Source organism: Nomia melanderi, chromosome 4 (genome assembly GCF_051020985.1).
Source record: "Nomia melanderi isolate GNS246 chromosome 4, iyNomMela1, whole genome shotgun sequence".
In the NCBI taxonomy this organism is placed as follows: Eukaryota; Metazoa; Arthropoda; class Insecta; order Hymenoptera; family Halictidae; genus Nomia; species Nomia melanderi.
The window spans coordinates 12907938-12925263 of record NC_135002.1 but is presented as its reverse complement, the minus strand read 5'-3'; the positions used below and the strand labels follow the sequence as shown (position 1 = coordinate 12925263).

Below are 17326 nucleotides of genomic sequence, written 5' to 3'. Positions count from 1 at the left end.
AAGTAAATAGTACAACAAAATTAGCACACGAAAATATTTGAAATTTCGACGTTTTGAATACGATTTATATATAGACCAAAAATATAAGTTGTGTCTCTTGCTAACTGATTACTTTCCACTGTATGTGTCATAAAGCCTTAGATGTGCCGTCCTTTTATCATAATTGTTGTTAAAAATAAATATATACGTGCATAGAACGTGCATTTATATTACAGTCGAAGCATGCAATTCACTTAATTCAACAATGAACCATAACGTCGAATATGTGTTAAATTTATTTGATCTTTCACATACACGCACACGGTCCATATATAATTCAGAATCTCTTGATACAGGTATGTGTTAATTAAAATAGATCGAATACATAATTTAAATACGATTATCTAAAATTAGCAAAGTTAAATTAAATAATTTACGTGTAATGTACAATTTTAATGTATACCTAAATAATCGAAAAAACTTAATACACAATGAAATATACAATTTATAAACTGATCTCCAGATTTAGTGTTTAACATGACAAAATCACAAGTGAAGTAAAATATTATAAAACGAAATTCTATAATTACTGCAATTTAAGATAGCTTATTTTAATTGAATTACAAACGAGTAATTTAGACGAGATAAATAAACAGAAATATAATAAATATTGTTTATTTATACGTCGCTTACACTTTTTTGTACACATTATTTAATAATGCATTCACGATACTAGTGGCAATTTTTCAGAAAAATATATATAGGACAGACATATCAATTGTAGGATATTTCAGGGACTTTTTCACGTTTCAATGCGTTCATTTTTGAAACCATACATGGTATAAAAAAGTTTCAGTTTTAATAGATTATGTAATACTTTTAGTTAAAAAATACAACTAGCTGTTATATAAGGAAACGATGAAAGGGGGAGACCACCCTGAGACGTCCAAAAATGGGCAAACCTTTGGGAATCTTTTTTAGTGAGAAATGTTAAGTGAAAAATTCTGATTTTTTTCTGGGTACATAAAAGTGATCTTTAGCTTCAGATGTATATTTTTTAAGTCAAAATGTTACAAAATGGCGGTGTTACTTGTTAGCTTTGAAACCTCTTTTTGAAAAACAACCATTGCTGGCGGACATGATTGCAAATAGCTGAAACATCCGATAAAACAATGTTTAATTTTGAGAAACACGATTTCGAGAAAACCGTGACAAACATTGTATGATATTCCTTTACAATAGCGAGAATTTGTTGAAGTGTTACCTTCCGTCAGTTATTCCAGATCAGTATGTCAGTTCTTGTGGCTCGAAAAAACTGTTTGTAATCATTTTTTGTTTTTTTTCTGTGAGTAGTCTTTGAGATTTTCATCCATTTTTCCTGCAGTGTTCTTTAATCGACGTTCGTCCGTCGTACATTGCTATAACTTCTCCGGATGTTTGAATTTTGAAGAATCCTTTTTCCAAATTGTTCTACGTACTTGATACTTTAAAAAAATTAAAAAAAGATCGATTTTGTAGACATCAGAGTAGTCTCTACCCGTAAGGACTGATTGTTTGTGACAATCTAAGGCAAAGATCAAAAATAAAAAATTGTGGTTGTAATTTCGAAAACATCGTTGAAAACGAAACCGAAATCACAACTTCGACATTAGTGATTTTTGTTTCATTTTAGATTATAATATTATTTTTCATGTTATTTTATAATTTGAGAAGGTCTAAAACCAAATGAGAACCAGCACACAACCAGCCTTCATGAAATATTTTTTAAGAAGGCATAAATAATCTTAAGGGAGGAAAACAACCTCATTAAAAATACTCACCCTCCTGTGCATCAGCGTTAGCTGCTGCTTTCTCTAGATACTTTACATTAAGTTTCACGATGAATATTCATGATGTAAAATTTGAACTACTATAAAAATACATTCTACAAGTGGAATATAAAATGAAAAACTAAAGATCTTCATTTACTTTTGCATTTTCTTAGCGACAATATTCTAATGAATTCAGTAGGAATAGAAATTCAAGAAACGTACATGAACTTGCTCTAATTTCAGAACAATCTATTCGAATGTTAAAAACTTTCGTGTTTACTTACATTTGTTATTCACAGCATGTACTAAATTAAAAAGTAAATTGTATACAATGAGCACAAAAAAGATTATGACTTATTCTGCAGAGTTAGGGAGATGACATCTGCAAGGAATGCAAACTCACCCTTCATCGCACAATTTCATGTTGAAACGACTTTTTGCGTGGTCGTTAAAATATGCATGAATCAGATTAGTTAATACTGTGTGATAAAAAGAGCGAACGGGATACACTGAGGATCAGCAAAATAAGAGAGCAATGAAAAATTTCATTTCTCATCAGTTCTTTTGCCAAGAAACTGGGTTTCTACTGCTGTTGCTATATTTATATCGCTTACTCTTCATCTTTCGCCGTAACATATTAACGCTTCCCAAAGACGAAGAACGAACTTTTAGTTGTACTTGGCCCTATGTCACGCCTCGAGACATCTTTTTAGCTCCGCAATGTAGTAATGCCCTCTTTTTAAACGCAAAAAGAGAAAAATCCAACACACGTTCGCTGGGTCAAACTTGATGCGATTAATACTAGGTTCACAGACGTTTACTGTACGGTTTATTCTACTGTTCCTAAAAAATTGATGTTCACTTGTTTAGATCTTGAAAATTAGGGATGTAAAATTAGGATATATAAACGTTGACCAAGTAATGTTTATAAAATTCAATATGCGATAAACTGACGCTTTCCATAAACCTAGTGTTAAATAAAAAAATAATTTTGTTACTAAATGAAATGAATAATTTTTCATACATCCATTTAAACGTACTATTTCACTCACGATTGATAAATTTTATAATAGATTGTAAGAATAATATCACATAATTCTGTGACATTCTATGACAGATCGAATATTTTGTTAAAAAAAATGTATTTATGAATTTTTATTTGATAAACTATTTGCCATATCATGGTGATTTTTAGAAGAAATTTTCAAGGTCAGAATTTGTTCATAATTCTCAATGTTGCAAAATTAATTTCTAAAGAGAAGTATACATTCTTAATAGTATACTTAATAAGTATACTCTCTTTGCTGAACGTTCTAAACTAGCGGAAGCAAAATATAAGCAACGATAAACAGAAATTATAGAATTCGAATGTTCTTTTTTACAAACAAATTCAGAACTAGTAAAATGATGACTTAAACTTCTGGTAATTTTGAATTCGCAACAGCATGGGTGCTTCAGGAGATATGGACAACGTTTGAGTGAACGTGAGGTAAAACTGACTGTTAAGGTAAGATGGCAAATAGCTGAAGACAAAAGAAACCGTAAACACAACAACTTTCTTGTAAACATAACAATAAAGTGAGCACGAATCAAGATCAGTCTCAAAATACCAGTGATACAAACTACTCGAATCTCAAATATCGGAGAATTTTCGAAATTTTTCCCTGAAATTTAAGTATATTCAAAGTTCAAAGTAGTATTACTTCATGAGTACATTCGTATATTTTTTCAAAGAAAAAAGGTAAGTAAATTTACTTCTCCAATCACTTTTTCGTATTTCAACAATGATAAAATATAATTAACGTTATTTTATAAAAAGTTTGAAAAGTGTTAAATATGTTTTAGGGAAAGATGGTACTGTGCTTATTTTATTCCGATAAACAGACATTTCCTACAAACGTTGTCCTTATTGTAGATACATATGTTTCATATATTGTAAAATGGTGAAAATAAATAAAAGAAAAACCAATGAAGGCGAATGCAATAAAGAGTACATAAAACGAGCAATTATCGATGTATTAGGGATTTTTTGTTTTTATGTAGTAGAGTATATCTATTTTGTACATTTTCATAATATAATTCTATATATTCAATATACCCACCCCCCTCCCAACATGTGAGGCAAGCATTAGAATAAAGAGCATTAGTCAAAAAAAGAATGAATACGTAAATTTCTGCTCCCTGTGACATCACTTAGTTGTTAAAATTAAAAATTAAACGTAAAAAGATTCTATAAACACTTTAATATATGTTACATTGACAATAGATTAAAATTTCTTTTACTTCTCAGCTATTCCATCTTACCCCACGTTTTCCTATGATTTTGAAAATGTTCTACGAGCGTTGAAAATGTTCAGAAGATGAAATCACGTTACAGGGATACGTTATGAAGACAACGAATAAATAGGAGGCGTCGTGAATTCATTGGAAACGTCACGACAGTGTGACACTGTAGATTTGTTTGCTTTGAAAATATTTATTCTTCTCCTATAAGCACAATCGTGTCTGTTATATAACATTCGATACAGAAGGGTCACGCGTCATCTATCGGGAATTATAATTCGTAATCTTTTAGGTACTAAGCTGATTCATCGTTCTCTTGCATAAACTTGTGTGCACCGTTTGTGACTGTTGCAACTATTAAACGAAGAAAGAAACGAAGATTGAAAATTCCGCGAAAGCAATAACAATTTGACCTTTAAACTGCTTATTAGTCGAATGTTTGTGATTCCATTACATTAACGCTATTGCAAAATGTTCTGGCGTACAAAACGTAGTTCTCTGTGTCAACGAATGACCCTCGTGCCTCTGCTACGTCGAGAAAATCATATATCTGTAATAATGTCTAACAGACAATAGCTCAATTGAGTTTTTCATTACGAAACAATTACTTTCATGGTACAAGAAAGCATCGTCTCTCACGCTTGTTACGTTTAACTTCGAAAACATAATTTACTATGAACGACGAACATGTTTCTTTTTTAATTATCTTAACAATTCAAACGATTTCGAACTGCTAAATAATTATCGGACACTTCACGCGAACATAGTTTAATATTTCTATTCGTATGAGGTACAATTCATCGTTTCTCTTTCCCATTTTTTTCCTTATTTCGTTTCATTAAATTGTTTGGGCAACAATTTCGATGCGCTCGATATGCGCTCGATCTTTTTCTTACAAACAAGTGGGAAGAAATGCAACGTGAAAGCAACATTCAAGCGGACACAAGATGAAAAACAGAAAGAGCAGTAACATTGTTCTCTTTATAAAATAGATCTTTTGATTTGCAGTTGTATTATATCAGTAATCACATACAATTATTCCTGTAATTCTTCCGTGTACAATCAAACCGACAAACAAATCCTCTAACGCGAAGCGACGGCGTATGCTACACCCGTAACTCTTGAGATCTTGGATCACGATCGTTCGCAACGCAAACTTCGAACGAGTTCCACCTTACGCTACGCAGAATTCGGAGTACGATTTCCACATCATCTACATATAAATTAAAAGTGTTTAGAATAAATAATTCTCGTCCACGGACGTTCGCAACGTAACAAAAACTTTCCCACGTACTCGTAACACGCATTCAGTTAAAATTACACGAACTAAACACAGAAGGATTATTAGCAATAACCTTTTTTTCACGTCATGTTGAACAAGATTGTCTGAATTTAAAAGATTTTCACTCGACGAGAGAACATTCGAGATTAACCTCTTCAATGCTAACAATCTATTCATCTTGCTTGTCGTTTTTTTTTTCGATTTTTCGTAGCGTTACTCGCAAAGAAAGTCATTAACACGAATACAATATGAAATGTTAAATAAATTCTTTTTTTTTCTTAATACACTGTATAACCGTTTTTTTGTGTTATTCATGTACATATTGTTTATTACTTGTCTCCTTTATATACAGAATATATTACATCCTATGTACGCGTTCTGCGGCGTACGACATTTGAGACGTAGATTATTGTTAAGATATACGTGCGGGAGAAAGTTCAATGTAAAAAATAATGTCACAGTTAAATGTTAGTTCCAATAACATAGAAAAAGCAAAGAATAAATTAATAAGTGAACTAATCGAAACAGCACGCTAGGGAGCGTTGAAGTTCCCACGCTAACACTTGTATTTAGAGAGCTACTTTCTCTACTCGATACTTTTCGGTTACAGCGATGTCTAGTTTGGACACGGATTCACCTGTTTCCTTATGCTTTCGTACTTAAAACTGTTCCTTCGTTTTTTCTCTTTTGACTGTGATATGCAAGTGAAGGAAACGCGTGTTAGATCGACACGCGATGTTCGAATACTGATGCTCGAAAAATGAAACATTTTCATTTGCTTACGCTCTAACGATAAGTGCTGTTACTTTTCTCTGCAGTTAATACTTAAACTATCAACTTACACGACAAAAGAAACCTATATCGATAATATTAGATTTATAGAACGAATTAAAAGTTAGTAAATAGAAGAAAATACTTGGAAATACAGAGTTTTATTCCTTACAAAGAGCAAGCATATCGTAAAACGATAAGTGAATTTTTCTTCCGATAAAATGATTGTAATATCTTATTCGAAGTAAAAATCTTGAAAATTTAGATGGAACTCATGTGTACTTCATTTCCGTCTAAGATCATTATATGCTATTCAACACGTTTCTTGCGCAAAAAATAACGAAACGTAATTAGAACGGGGAGAAAGAGTAGAAAACGATAATTACAATTCAAAATTGATTGGGGAAAGACGAACACTATCGTGTAAACAACGTTTCTATTCAATGTGTACAACTGTTGCATAATAATCACAATGATTCATCCTGACAGTTGTGCACCTAACATTGAATACTTTTATGTCATTAACTTTCGTTCGTTTGATCGTTGGTTCTCGTCCGGAGAAATCGATTCTTCGAACAACTCAGCCGTTAATGTACAATAAATAATATTATCGTGGGAAAAATACTATTCGCTCAATCATCACTGATAACGAAATATTCTTTCCCAGGGAACGAGTCCGGAAGTATTATAAATTCAAGGTCTTCGTTTAACATGTACTAATATTTCAAAAAAATTCATTTAAGACGTCGACTGTCTTATTAATCATGTATCTGTAAACGATATATTTTCCTCCACACTTAAAATCTGATTTTTATATTCAGAAAGAATTTCCCATTCATTTTCCGATATAATAAATACATTGGTCTAATTTCGTGGAATTTTTGTGAGTTTTGATACGATAATCAACATTTTGAATATGCATTGCGTTGTTTAAAAAATTTCTTTCATTTTATTAATATATAATGGATGCAGAATGTTTTGTAATTTGTGTTATGTTATTGAATTATGCACAATTTATGCCGAATTATTACGTTCTTTCAGTTTTCAGTCATCGTAATATCTTATAATAGTATATTTCAAAAATGTTTTCCAAACTAAGCTAATTAAACTAAACAATCCAATATATTCTTTATGTATCCATTTCTGTAAGTTTTTAACAAATAAACACCCGAGTGTTTAAATATATTTACAAATTTATAGATTGCTGATTGCAATAGCAAATCTGAACACTATTCTCCATGATAAAAATAAATTAATCTTCGATATTCGGATGTTAAGTATTACGAAGTCGAATACTGAGTGGATAAATCATCCATGCAGAAAATAGATGGATTTTCTATTTTATAGTACACGTTATACGTACTTTTTTAAATACATGTTCAAAGCTGCGACTCTTAGTCAAAATCAACATATAAATTTCACTCAAAATAAGAATATAATAAAAGCATCTCGTCTAAGTGTCCCACAAATGATGGTACTTTTTTCATAAAAAGATATCGTTCTCAAGAAAGTCAAATTTAAATATTACATAAAACGCACTAGAGCATATCATTCATTTTAATTCATGATACAGTCAGTGTATCATAATTAATTAATTTTTAATTACTGATTTATTCGAGTGATTGTGAGCAAAAGAATATTTGTTGTCATCAACTTCTATATAAATTTACATTATTAATGTGTCAAACAAATTAACTCTTCACCTTATAATTTCATTCGCAACTGATCTTCTCAAAATGATTTTATCACAAAATAATTAATTAAAATTAAAAATAATTTCAATATACATTTACTCTGAACATCGACAGTTGTTAAGAAAAATGGTACTGCACTTTGACTATGAAAAACTCAACAATATTCGTGTCATTAAAATTGAGTTTGAAACTTTTGCTACGTATTAATTACATATTAAATTAGTATAAAATTAAAACTTCATTATGAGTTAATATAAAATTCCCGTTTGAAGTTAGTATTTTTAGAGCAATCTATAAAGGTCAATTTACACGAAGATTTACAATTAATCTCGATGTTTTGTATGGTATCACCAAATGTGAAACACTCGGTCCATTTTACGCCCTTGTCATTTAGTTAAAGTTCTTGGTCTCAAAAGGAGAAGAAAGAAAAAATCACTTAAATAATTTTCCTCGACGTAGCAGTGATACAGCGTATTTACGAACATAATCACAGCACTCGTGAGGACGAAAGTGACGATAAAAGCTTTGTACTAAAAATCTCACCGTAATTCCTCAAACAGAAAAGAAAAAAGAAAAAACTTCTCGTTCGGCCGAAAAGATCTCTCATCGTCGTTTATTTGTACTAGCAACGAACTCTGATAAGAGTCAAATGTGCATTGACGAAGCATACAAATTGGAAAACAATTTTGTCAATGTATGTTACCACATAGCTTCATATTTACAACTGTTTTATTTAACGAAATATTAATTACTGAAAAGTAAATTTGATCGGTAAATTTGATTCACTGTTGAATGAATAACTGTTTTGTTTAACGAAATATTAATTATTAAAAAGTAAATTTGATCGGTAAATTTGATTCACTACTATTTAGCTATCTCCTAAATACTTTAATTTTCTCTTTCTTAATTCTTTAGTAGCAATTAAATAGTGTTTATAATAAAAATTTAATAACTTTGATCACATCTTATATGCTGACAAAATTGATTCCCTATTTACATACCTGCCACTGTATATTATGCATATGTATTCGTGCATGTGTTATATACACAGATGAACGAACGATTGCGAACGCTCGACACCGTAGATTTCCTATTGAATGCGCTCGGCAGAAATGTCAAAGGACGCAAATCGATCTTTTCGAGAGGAAATAAATAGGTCGCAACAATTACAAAACTAATGTATTATCACTGATAAAAAGTATTCGATCAAACAAACTAATCGACTGTTATAATAATTGTTCATATCTTGAACGTAGGAAATATTTTCATTAATAGTAAAGCAAAATACAATAATGACCGTCATCGTACATAAATAATGTCTTAACATAAAAATGTATTGACATATAAATATATAACATATAAATATTACTTCAAAATATAAATTAATATATGAAAATCGAATAACGATTCAAGGAAGCGTTCAATCATCTCTGGACTTTGAGAAAATGTTTCGGCAGTGTCTATCGTCATCCTATTCAGAAATAATTAATATTAAACTTGATTCAATACTTATACAATAATATCATTTTATTATAATAATCATTTCATTTTTGGTAACAAGATAAGAGCATTTGTTATTACCCTAATATTCTCTTTAAATATCATCGACTTCTCCGTTCTTTTCCTTTAATGTATATACAACACTATATACATATTTTCAATATAATTTTAATATAATTTTAATATGATTAATAATAGTGATCGAACACTTTCTATCGGAGACAATACGAAAAAAGGGTAGAGAAGAAAAGTGAACTAAACAGAACCGAATGTTTTCATCGAAATGTCTCTCCTACTTCGCTGTTGAACGAAAGACCCGCACGCTTTCGCGAAAGTATTAAAATAAGAAGTAGAAACGATGACGATACTCCCCGACTCGCATAATACAATACAGTGTCTATTAATTCTAAATTTCCCTCTTAACCATTAAAACTGACCACTTCTCTCTAAAGCTGAGCGGTTAACTTTGCAAGTACAAGGTGTTCCGTGAAACGTTTCAACCTTATCATACGTTCGCACCAATAGTCGAGACTATAATCGATACATCTTTGGCTTGTTTTTCATTTTCTGTCTTACAAACTCCATTAAATTTCCTAAGAAGTTATGCGTTAAATCGAGAACCTCCTTTTTATCGTAAAGGGTATCCGTAAAAAAGGGTGAACCATCTGAACCTGTTAACTAAGAGAGACGCATTAACGCGTCGTTCGTATTCACCTGCGTCGTCCGACAATTTTCCTAAATTCTTATTTATTTATCTGAAAATTCTAGCGTTTATTGTATTTGCATCGTAATATCTGTGATAGTGTTAAATTACATCATGCTTACGTTTATTAAAAGATTATTTCCCGTTAACACCACCCACGTTTAATTCTATTCTATGACTGTTTATAATCGAAAAATTATCAGGTTGAGAGAAATGACGTAAGATGCAGAATACAGAAAAAATTATCCTATCTGCAACAATGAGTCAAATTTCTAATATCAAATAAATTTTCAATTTTATGTTAGCACTGCCAGTGTTGCATGGAATTAATTATACTTTCATCGTGTCCCGGAAATTGAAAGAAAACAATTTAAGCCTTATCGGAATTTACATAACGTTATCAATACTAGAGGAGAATGCATTTGACTATTTCATAAATAACATTTATTTTTCACTGCATCTTCACCTCTCATTATATTATCTGCGTTAAAACATCATCTTTATCTCAAACACCTTATACCTGTAGATTCTACAGCGCAGAAGCTTTAAAACTTTGTAGTATAATCGAAAAGAGATTAATACTTTTATAGAAGCATGTATCATAATGTAATCAAATTTTTTCAGCAGTGTGATCACTCGCAAAAAAAATTGAAACTTTCATGTCGAATGCAATTAACGTGAAAGGAGTTTCTCTCGAAACCGCAATTGAAATTTGTTCATGATTAGCTAAAAAGTTTCTGTTTTTTCATCAAACGATGAGCCTTCGCTGATTGGTCCAGAAAACTGACCAAAATGTAATTTAACATGTACCATTCCTTAATCCATCTCGTATAATGAAAACCTGCATCATTAATTGAGAAACTGCAACTGTTCGCACATATAAAACTGTGCCTACTCGTACTATTAAAACTATGTTAAATTAGACTGTGTTTACGAAAGAGACATTCGAAGTCAATTTTCCAAAAAAGAAAATCCTCCATGAAAATACTAATTTCTTTTAATTAATCTTCGATCGCGGAATCATTTGTTTCTGAAGTTTAGACTTAAACCGTCTAAATGTTCAATCCTCGTGGAAATTTTGGAATATTTTGAACACACTGAGTGAAGAAACCCTCCCTATGCCCGAAATTTAGGTCAGAGCACCAGAAGTCCAACACATACACGATCTCATTAATTTAGACCTTTAGCCTAAGAACGAAAATTCATTTCGTCGCTCACTCTGAAAACTATACGTCCAATAAATAAACGGCTTTGAACGGAGTCAAGAACAGACAGGTACCTGACGGGGCACGATAATTAAAAAATTATCTATTACATCGAAATGAGATCCAGATATACTATAGTTGGAACAACAGCAATCAATCAATAGAGATCGTTTTCCTCTACCTTAAATCTTAATCACACATATGTTAACTCGATTCTTCTATTCGAAAACAGAGTGTGAACAGATTTACGAGGAGAGAAGAAACAAATCTGTCGGCCATATTGTCGCTCTCTCCAGTTAGTCGACCATCTTGTTCTGTTCTAACCAAAATAGATCGTAATCCCATTGCATTCGAACTCTTGCCCACATATAATGCAAGAAACTCTTGTTTTATCAATATTATATATCAATATTATACAACACACGTCCAATTATCATACGCGTTACGGATTCATATGATCGAAGGTTACGATAAATATATTAACGGTGAACTTTCACCCGTTTCGCGAGATTTGCATCACAAATCAACGAAAATCCTTTGGATTCAAAAAGAATTACCTTCGTAAGACACTTAATCGCTATCTCGTGATACTGTTTGCACGAATACGGCGTAATCTCTGTACAGCTTGGGATGATCTCGATCATGCCAATACATTAGTAACCTCTACTAACGTGCCTCGAACGACATGAAAAAACTCGACTCTACAATGTCAAGAATGAGTTCTAACATTCCGGAACGGGAGAGATGTTGTTGCGTGCGCTACTGCGTTTCACGGAAAGAAACATTCGAATCGGCACTAACAATTCGGCTGAGGCCGACTGCGTCCCGAATTTCGTTTTGCGCTATGGAATTAACAAAAATTCTGTTAATCTTTTCGTCGAACTGTGCACCCGGCGTCTACTGGATCGATAGGGAGACATGGCTACGCAGCGTGATATAGAAGCGACGAGCGTGGAATTCTTCGAACGAATTTTCGAGTCTGTCCAATTTTTTAAAGACGGCTTTCACGGAAAGCATTTCGGTCTCGGCGGCATACAAAAGAGGGTGAACGATTTCCATAGGACAGTTTGTCTTTTTTGTACGGTAGGGGCGTTTTTGTGCAACAGAAAACCATGATCTCTATCGCGGCCGTGCGATTCTCGCGCAAACGAAAGACTGTCTCAGACTCGAATCGCATTTTTGAATCGACAATCAAGCGTTTTCGTTCGGGTTACGTGTCTATCGTTAACTGGTAAAGCTAAAAAACACTTTCTCTTTTATTTCATCGTATGCACCACACGGATTACGCACAGTGGACTCAATTTTCCCGACGTTTTAAGATACTTGAAAAACAGAAATCGCTCTATGAAATCGTTTCGCACCACAGACGGAGTTTCCTTTTCTATATAGAGGTTTCGTTTTCGAAAAGTTCTACGAGCTTCTTCCCCGTTTTCCCTTTTATATTAGTTTTCTCCGTTCGATCGAACGCTGACGAATGCACATCCAGTAACACAGCCTTGCCCTCGTTACCTTAGGACATTTCTGTTCGAGTGTCCCCTCTACCAATTGTTTTCTATCGCAACACTTGAGTAAATTCTATTTCTTTTTTCCCCTAAATAAACAGACACACGTCTGAATAGTTGATTTTAAAAAATATTTTCCGAAAATACCAAATCAGTAGTCACATTGAAGCTAGTTAATTTTATTTTTCTCAAAAGTGACGACATGATTCTATTTTTGATACGCGAAAATGACCAAGGTAACGTAATTGCAACATAAAGCGGAAACCAGTTCGGTTTCCGGTTGAAACTCTCGCTAATCAGCTCCCGTGACTTGCATCAGAAGAATATAAAGGGCAAGGCTGGCCCTAGGTACATCCATACAATCCTCTACTCATCTGCGTTTTTTTTTCTTCGACCTGTTGCCTTTCTTGGAGATAGCGACCGAGGGATTCGAGCAACTGTCTGCGCTTCGCTCGACCGTCTCGCGGCCTGGGTAATCCCCTTCGGTGAACACGATATTTGCGTTCAGTTCGTCCGAGGAGTTCCAACGTTTGGGGGCGGCCTCCTGCTCCGAGTCGCTTCTCTTCTCTGGTTCCGAGGAATCTTCCTTCGTGAACACTGGGTCGTTCTCCAAGTTTCCGTCATCACACTTCTCATCGACCGCTTCTGGTTTCAAAGACTTCTCGGATTTCTTCTCTTCCAGTGGCTGTTCAACCGGTGGGCTTGAAAGGTCCACGAGAGAACAAGTATACATCGGTTCATCGATTACGTTCATAGAGACAACACCTTCAGCTAATTTTGCCTCGTGATCAGACTCATTATCCAACGGATTGAACAAAATGTTCAACTTCTTGCGAACCTTTTCCACGATGGCAGACGATTGCAATGATTCAGGCGGAGCTTTCTTCTTCACGATCGAACTCCACGAACCTTCTGTTGCCTGAGTTGTAGGCTCTTTGATTGTTTCGATGGCAGCTGTCTGCATCTCATCCGTTACTGTTGAGGAACGAGGTGGAGTCTCAATTTGTCTTCGACGAGGTTTCTTTTCTTCAAGCTGAGTGTTTGATTCCTCTACCGGATCAGAATCGGATTCTTTCTTCACTTCGCTCTCTGCGGAGAAACTATTTTTCTTCCTGACAACCGCGCTCCAAGACACTTGCACTCCTGAAGACTCATCGTCATCTGCTTCTGCTACTGCCTCTCGGAGCTTGTCGATCATTGTAGGAGATTTAACCAAAGGCTCAACATTTTTTCTACTGGATTTCTTCTCATCAGCAGGAGCAGACGTTTCCTCTACGCTTGGAACAACATCAAGATCCTTCTTTTCATCCAACTTCGGGGAGAAACTATTCTTCTTCTTAACTACAATAGAACTCCAGGAAGATTCTTCGGTTGGAACAGGTTCCTTTGAATCTACTTCAGCTACAGCTTCTCGGAGTTTATCAATTACCTGCAAACCTTTCACATCTGAACTTTTCTTTGACGAAGTGTCCTGTATTTTCTTCTTTTCAGAATCTTTCTCCAAAATGTTACATTTCGAAACTTCCGTTGCGTCGATCGTTTCCTCGATTTCGACAAGCTTGTCTTCTTCCTTGTACGGCTCAGGTTCTACAGAACCACTTTTTTTCTTGACGATGGCACTCCAAGAAAATTCCGGAACCTCCTGCGAACTTAATTCTTTTTCAGTATCCTCGGTAATCTTCTGTTGTTCGGAGACTTCTAAACTTTGAGTGCTTTCACCGCTAGTCTTCTTATTTTTTCGGGTCTTCTTTGTCCGTTGCTCTTTGACCTCGGGTCCAGACAAAATCTTACACTCTGGGGTCGGTGTTGTAACCGTCAAGATTTCCATCTCGGCCTTCTGCATTGCATCTATGTCGATAATCTCAATTTCTCCTGACGATCGTTTAGGAGCAACGTTTGAAGGAGAGGTTTTAGTCTGTCGAGTTTTAATCTTCTTCAGGGGGCTAGGATTTTCATTGGTTCCTGAATCTTTCGCGGATTCCTCTAACTCTTCTTTCTTTTCCGTGTTCTTGCCCTTCCAACTTTCAACCGGTTTGATGATCACAGTGACATCGGTAGCCACGGTGTCGCTTTGGATCACCACGATGTCCTTCGTCTTCTTCGAACTCTTTGATCTCGTAATTTGTTCTGATTGACTTTCCTTTTTTACGATTCGATCATCTTTGCTTAAATCGGACGACATGGCGCAAACATCAGAATGTTGAACGTGCTCCAAATCATCGTCAGAGAAAGTACGCTTGCTGGTGTTCGAATCATGATCGCTTTCCTTCCCGGTGTCTATTTTGAGTTCCTCGCTGCACTTCTTATCGGGAGTTTCGATGAGCTCCAAAGAATGGATGTACTCTAAATCGTCGTCTGATATGGTGTTTTTACTGTTTTTTCTCTGCAAACTAGTTGAAGGGTCCTCGCAGAGAACGTGCGCACATTTATCGCCTTCGAAACATTCCGCTTGCTGTAGTTGGCTGATCTCGGAGCTTTGGATGTGTTCGATGTCCTCGTCAGATTGAGCCAAAACACTATCTTTATTGCAACAAGTTGATTCTACGATGTGATACTCGCTAGAGCTGAAATCATCGGCCGAGTCTGACGGTGGATACTTGAGTGTATCGCTGTCGATAGCACTCGTGTCTGACTTAGACTCCTCCTTTTTTTCCTCAATTGCACATTCCAACTCGATGACTGGCTCCAGCCGTTTCTCGAATTTCTTGCTCTCTACTTTAACATCAGCTTTGATTTCCTTTTTATCCTGAACCGCAGAGGACTTCGATTTACCCTTAGACTTTCCCGAATCCCTGGATGAATCTCCGTTTTTGCTTTCAGTATTCTTTCCCTTCGTGTCCGCGTCAGCTGTGCTCTTCTGGCTTTCTTTTTTTTCACTGCAACTACTTTTCGGCTCCACATACGTAGTGTCTTCTATAACGATGCTGTCTTCATTTTCTTTCAGGATGTACTTCTTCACCGAAGTCTTAGCTTCTACTTTTTTCCCGGAGGTCCCACTGGGACCTCCATTTTTCCCGGATGACTTTTTCGTTGGTTTCTCCAACTCGCTAAGCTTCTTAATATCTGACTTATGTTGCGCAACATTTCTCCGTCCCAAAGCCAACTTGTTCTCCATCAACACTACACTCTCGTCGTCGCAGTTGACGACGTACTGGGCCTCGGACATGTTCCTCTCGTGCGCTTTTTCTTCTCTTTTATCGAACCTCTTGCACCAAGCTGTCTCTTTAGCCTGCGTCATAGGGCTGCTAGGTATTTCACCCGGTTGTACGCAGAGACTCAGACTAGTTGGCACGTCGCGGAACACCTCTGCCTTCTCGAAGTCTATAGTAGAATTACCGGGGTTCGTAATCGGTGCGATCTCTACACACAGTGCTTTCCTCTCTTTCACCTCATAGATGTTCTCGTCGGGTACACTATCGATCGCTGGTTCGCTAGCCGAACGCATTTCCGCGCAAATCTCTGTTAGATCGCGCAATGTCTGACTCTCCAGCTCTAAATCACCGAGTGATGCGGGACCCTCCTCGGCGCACACACTCCTAGGTGGTTCTGGCACGTAGCTTTCTTCCGCGGAATCGAATTCCTGACTGGAGTTAACGTCTTCCTCATCGGCTGACACGGTAATCACGGTGCCCAGAGGGTTGACAACTTTAGTTACCGGTTGACCCACCCTCTCAAATACCGATCGCCTCCCTAGTAACAGAAAAAGCCATTGGCAGGTATCAATATCGAGATGCAGTCTCCATCGTTTCATTTTTTTCTTGTTTGTTTGTTTCAGTTTTAGTCTTTGTGAGGTAGAACTGTGTTCGGTAGCTTGAGGGGAGTGTCGAATAAAGTGCAGAGTTTGAATGAAAAGAAGTTGCCTCGAGTATTCTGTTTTTTTTCCATTAAGGCGGTATCATGAGGTAATCGTAAGAACAATAATAACGTGAAGGTAAAAAAGTCTTGGGATAAATGGCAAGATTATAGACATATCAAGGATTTGTAACCGAACGAAGTTTTCACACTGCACACCACAAAGACACAAACTTCATCGCAATAATCACTTTTAGGGTTTAAATGATACATCGAGAATGCAAAAAAATTCCATTGATACTTGTAAATGTGTTTCAAATGTTCGTTGGAATATCGTGTGAATTAAAAAAAAGAATGAAAGTATTCTTACGAAGTTAGTAGACTGTCCTCAGCCTTTTTCAAAGTGTTTACCTCAACTTATGGGGTAAATGTTAAGAGAAATACATCACTGCTAGTAATTAAATATAAATATATATAAATATATATATATATATATATAGAGAGAGAGAGAGAGAGTCTCATTAAAAGGGAGGAAAACGGAGATACCTGCCTCTGGCCAGTTCTGTATCCACCTCACACTTACAATCTAACAATCATCCGTCACCAAATGCAGAAAGCGAAATCACTGCATCTATTGATAGACGCGTGCTCGCGGGTATTGTTTCTAACAGAATGCCGACGAATTCGAATTACTATGAAATGTTATCATTTCTTCCAATGAGAACAATATGGGAAATGTATTCGAATTTTGTTTTTAACAATGTTACCGATGTCATTCATTTAACTCTTTGCACCACTTTGACG

The 17326-nt window shown here is 35.2% G+C and overlaps 1 protein-coding gene and 1 long non-coding RNA gene across 6 annotated transcripts in view; both read right to left on the bottom strand.

Moving 5' to 3' along the window:
• Positions 1 to 1323, bottom strand: part of LOC143174467 (uncharacterized) — a 12540-nt gene extending 11217 nt beyond the window's left edge. The window contains exon 1 of the long non-coding RNA XR_012998435.1: positions 1244 to 1323. This is a non-coding gene — a long non-coding RNA (uncharacterized LOC143174467). The remainder of the gene's footprint in view (positions 1 to 1243) is intronic.
• LOC116425518 (uncharacterized) overlaps positions 253 to 17326 on the bottom strand; it is a 22388-nt gene continuing 5314 nt past the window's right edge. For 4 of the 5 annotated variants that reach the window (XM_031973378.2, XM_031973380.2, XM_031973381.2 and 1 more), the window contains exon 11: positions 253 to 16420. In XM_031973378.2, the coding sequence (XP_031829238.2) occupies positions 13101 to 16420 (3320 nt within the window). In that variant the 3' untranslated portion in view covers positions 253 to 13100. The remainder of the gene's footprint in view (positions 16421 to 17326) is intronic. The other variant, XR_012998433.1, reaches the window with a different exon arrangement.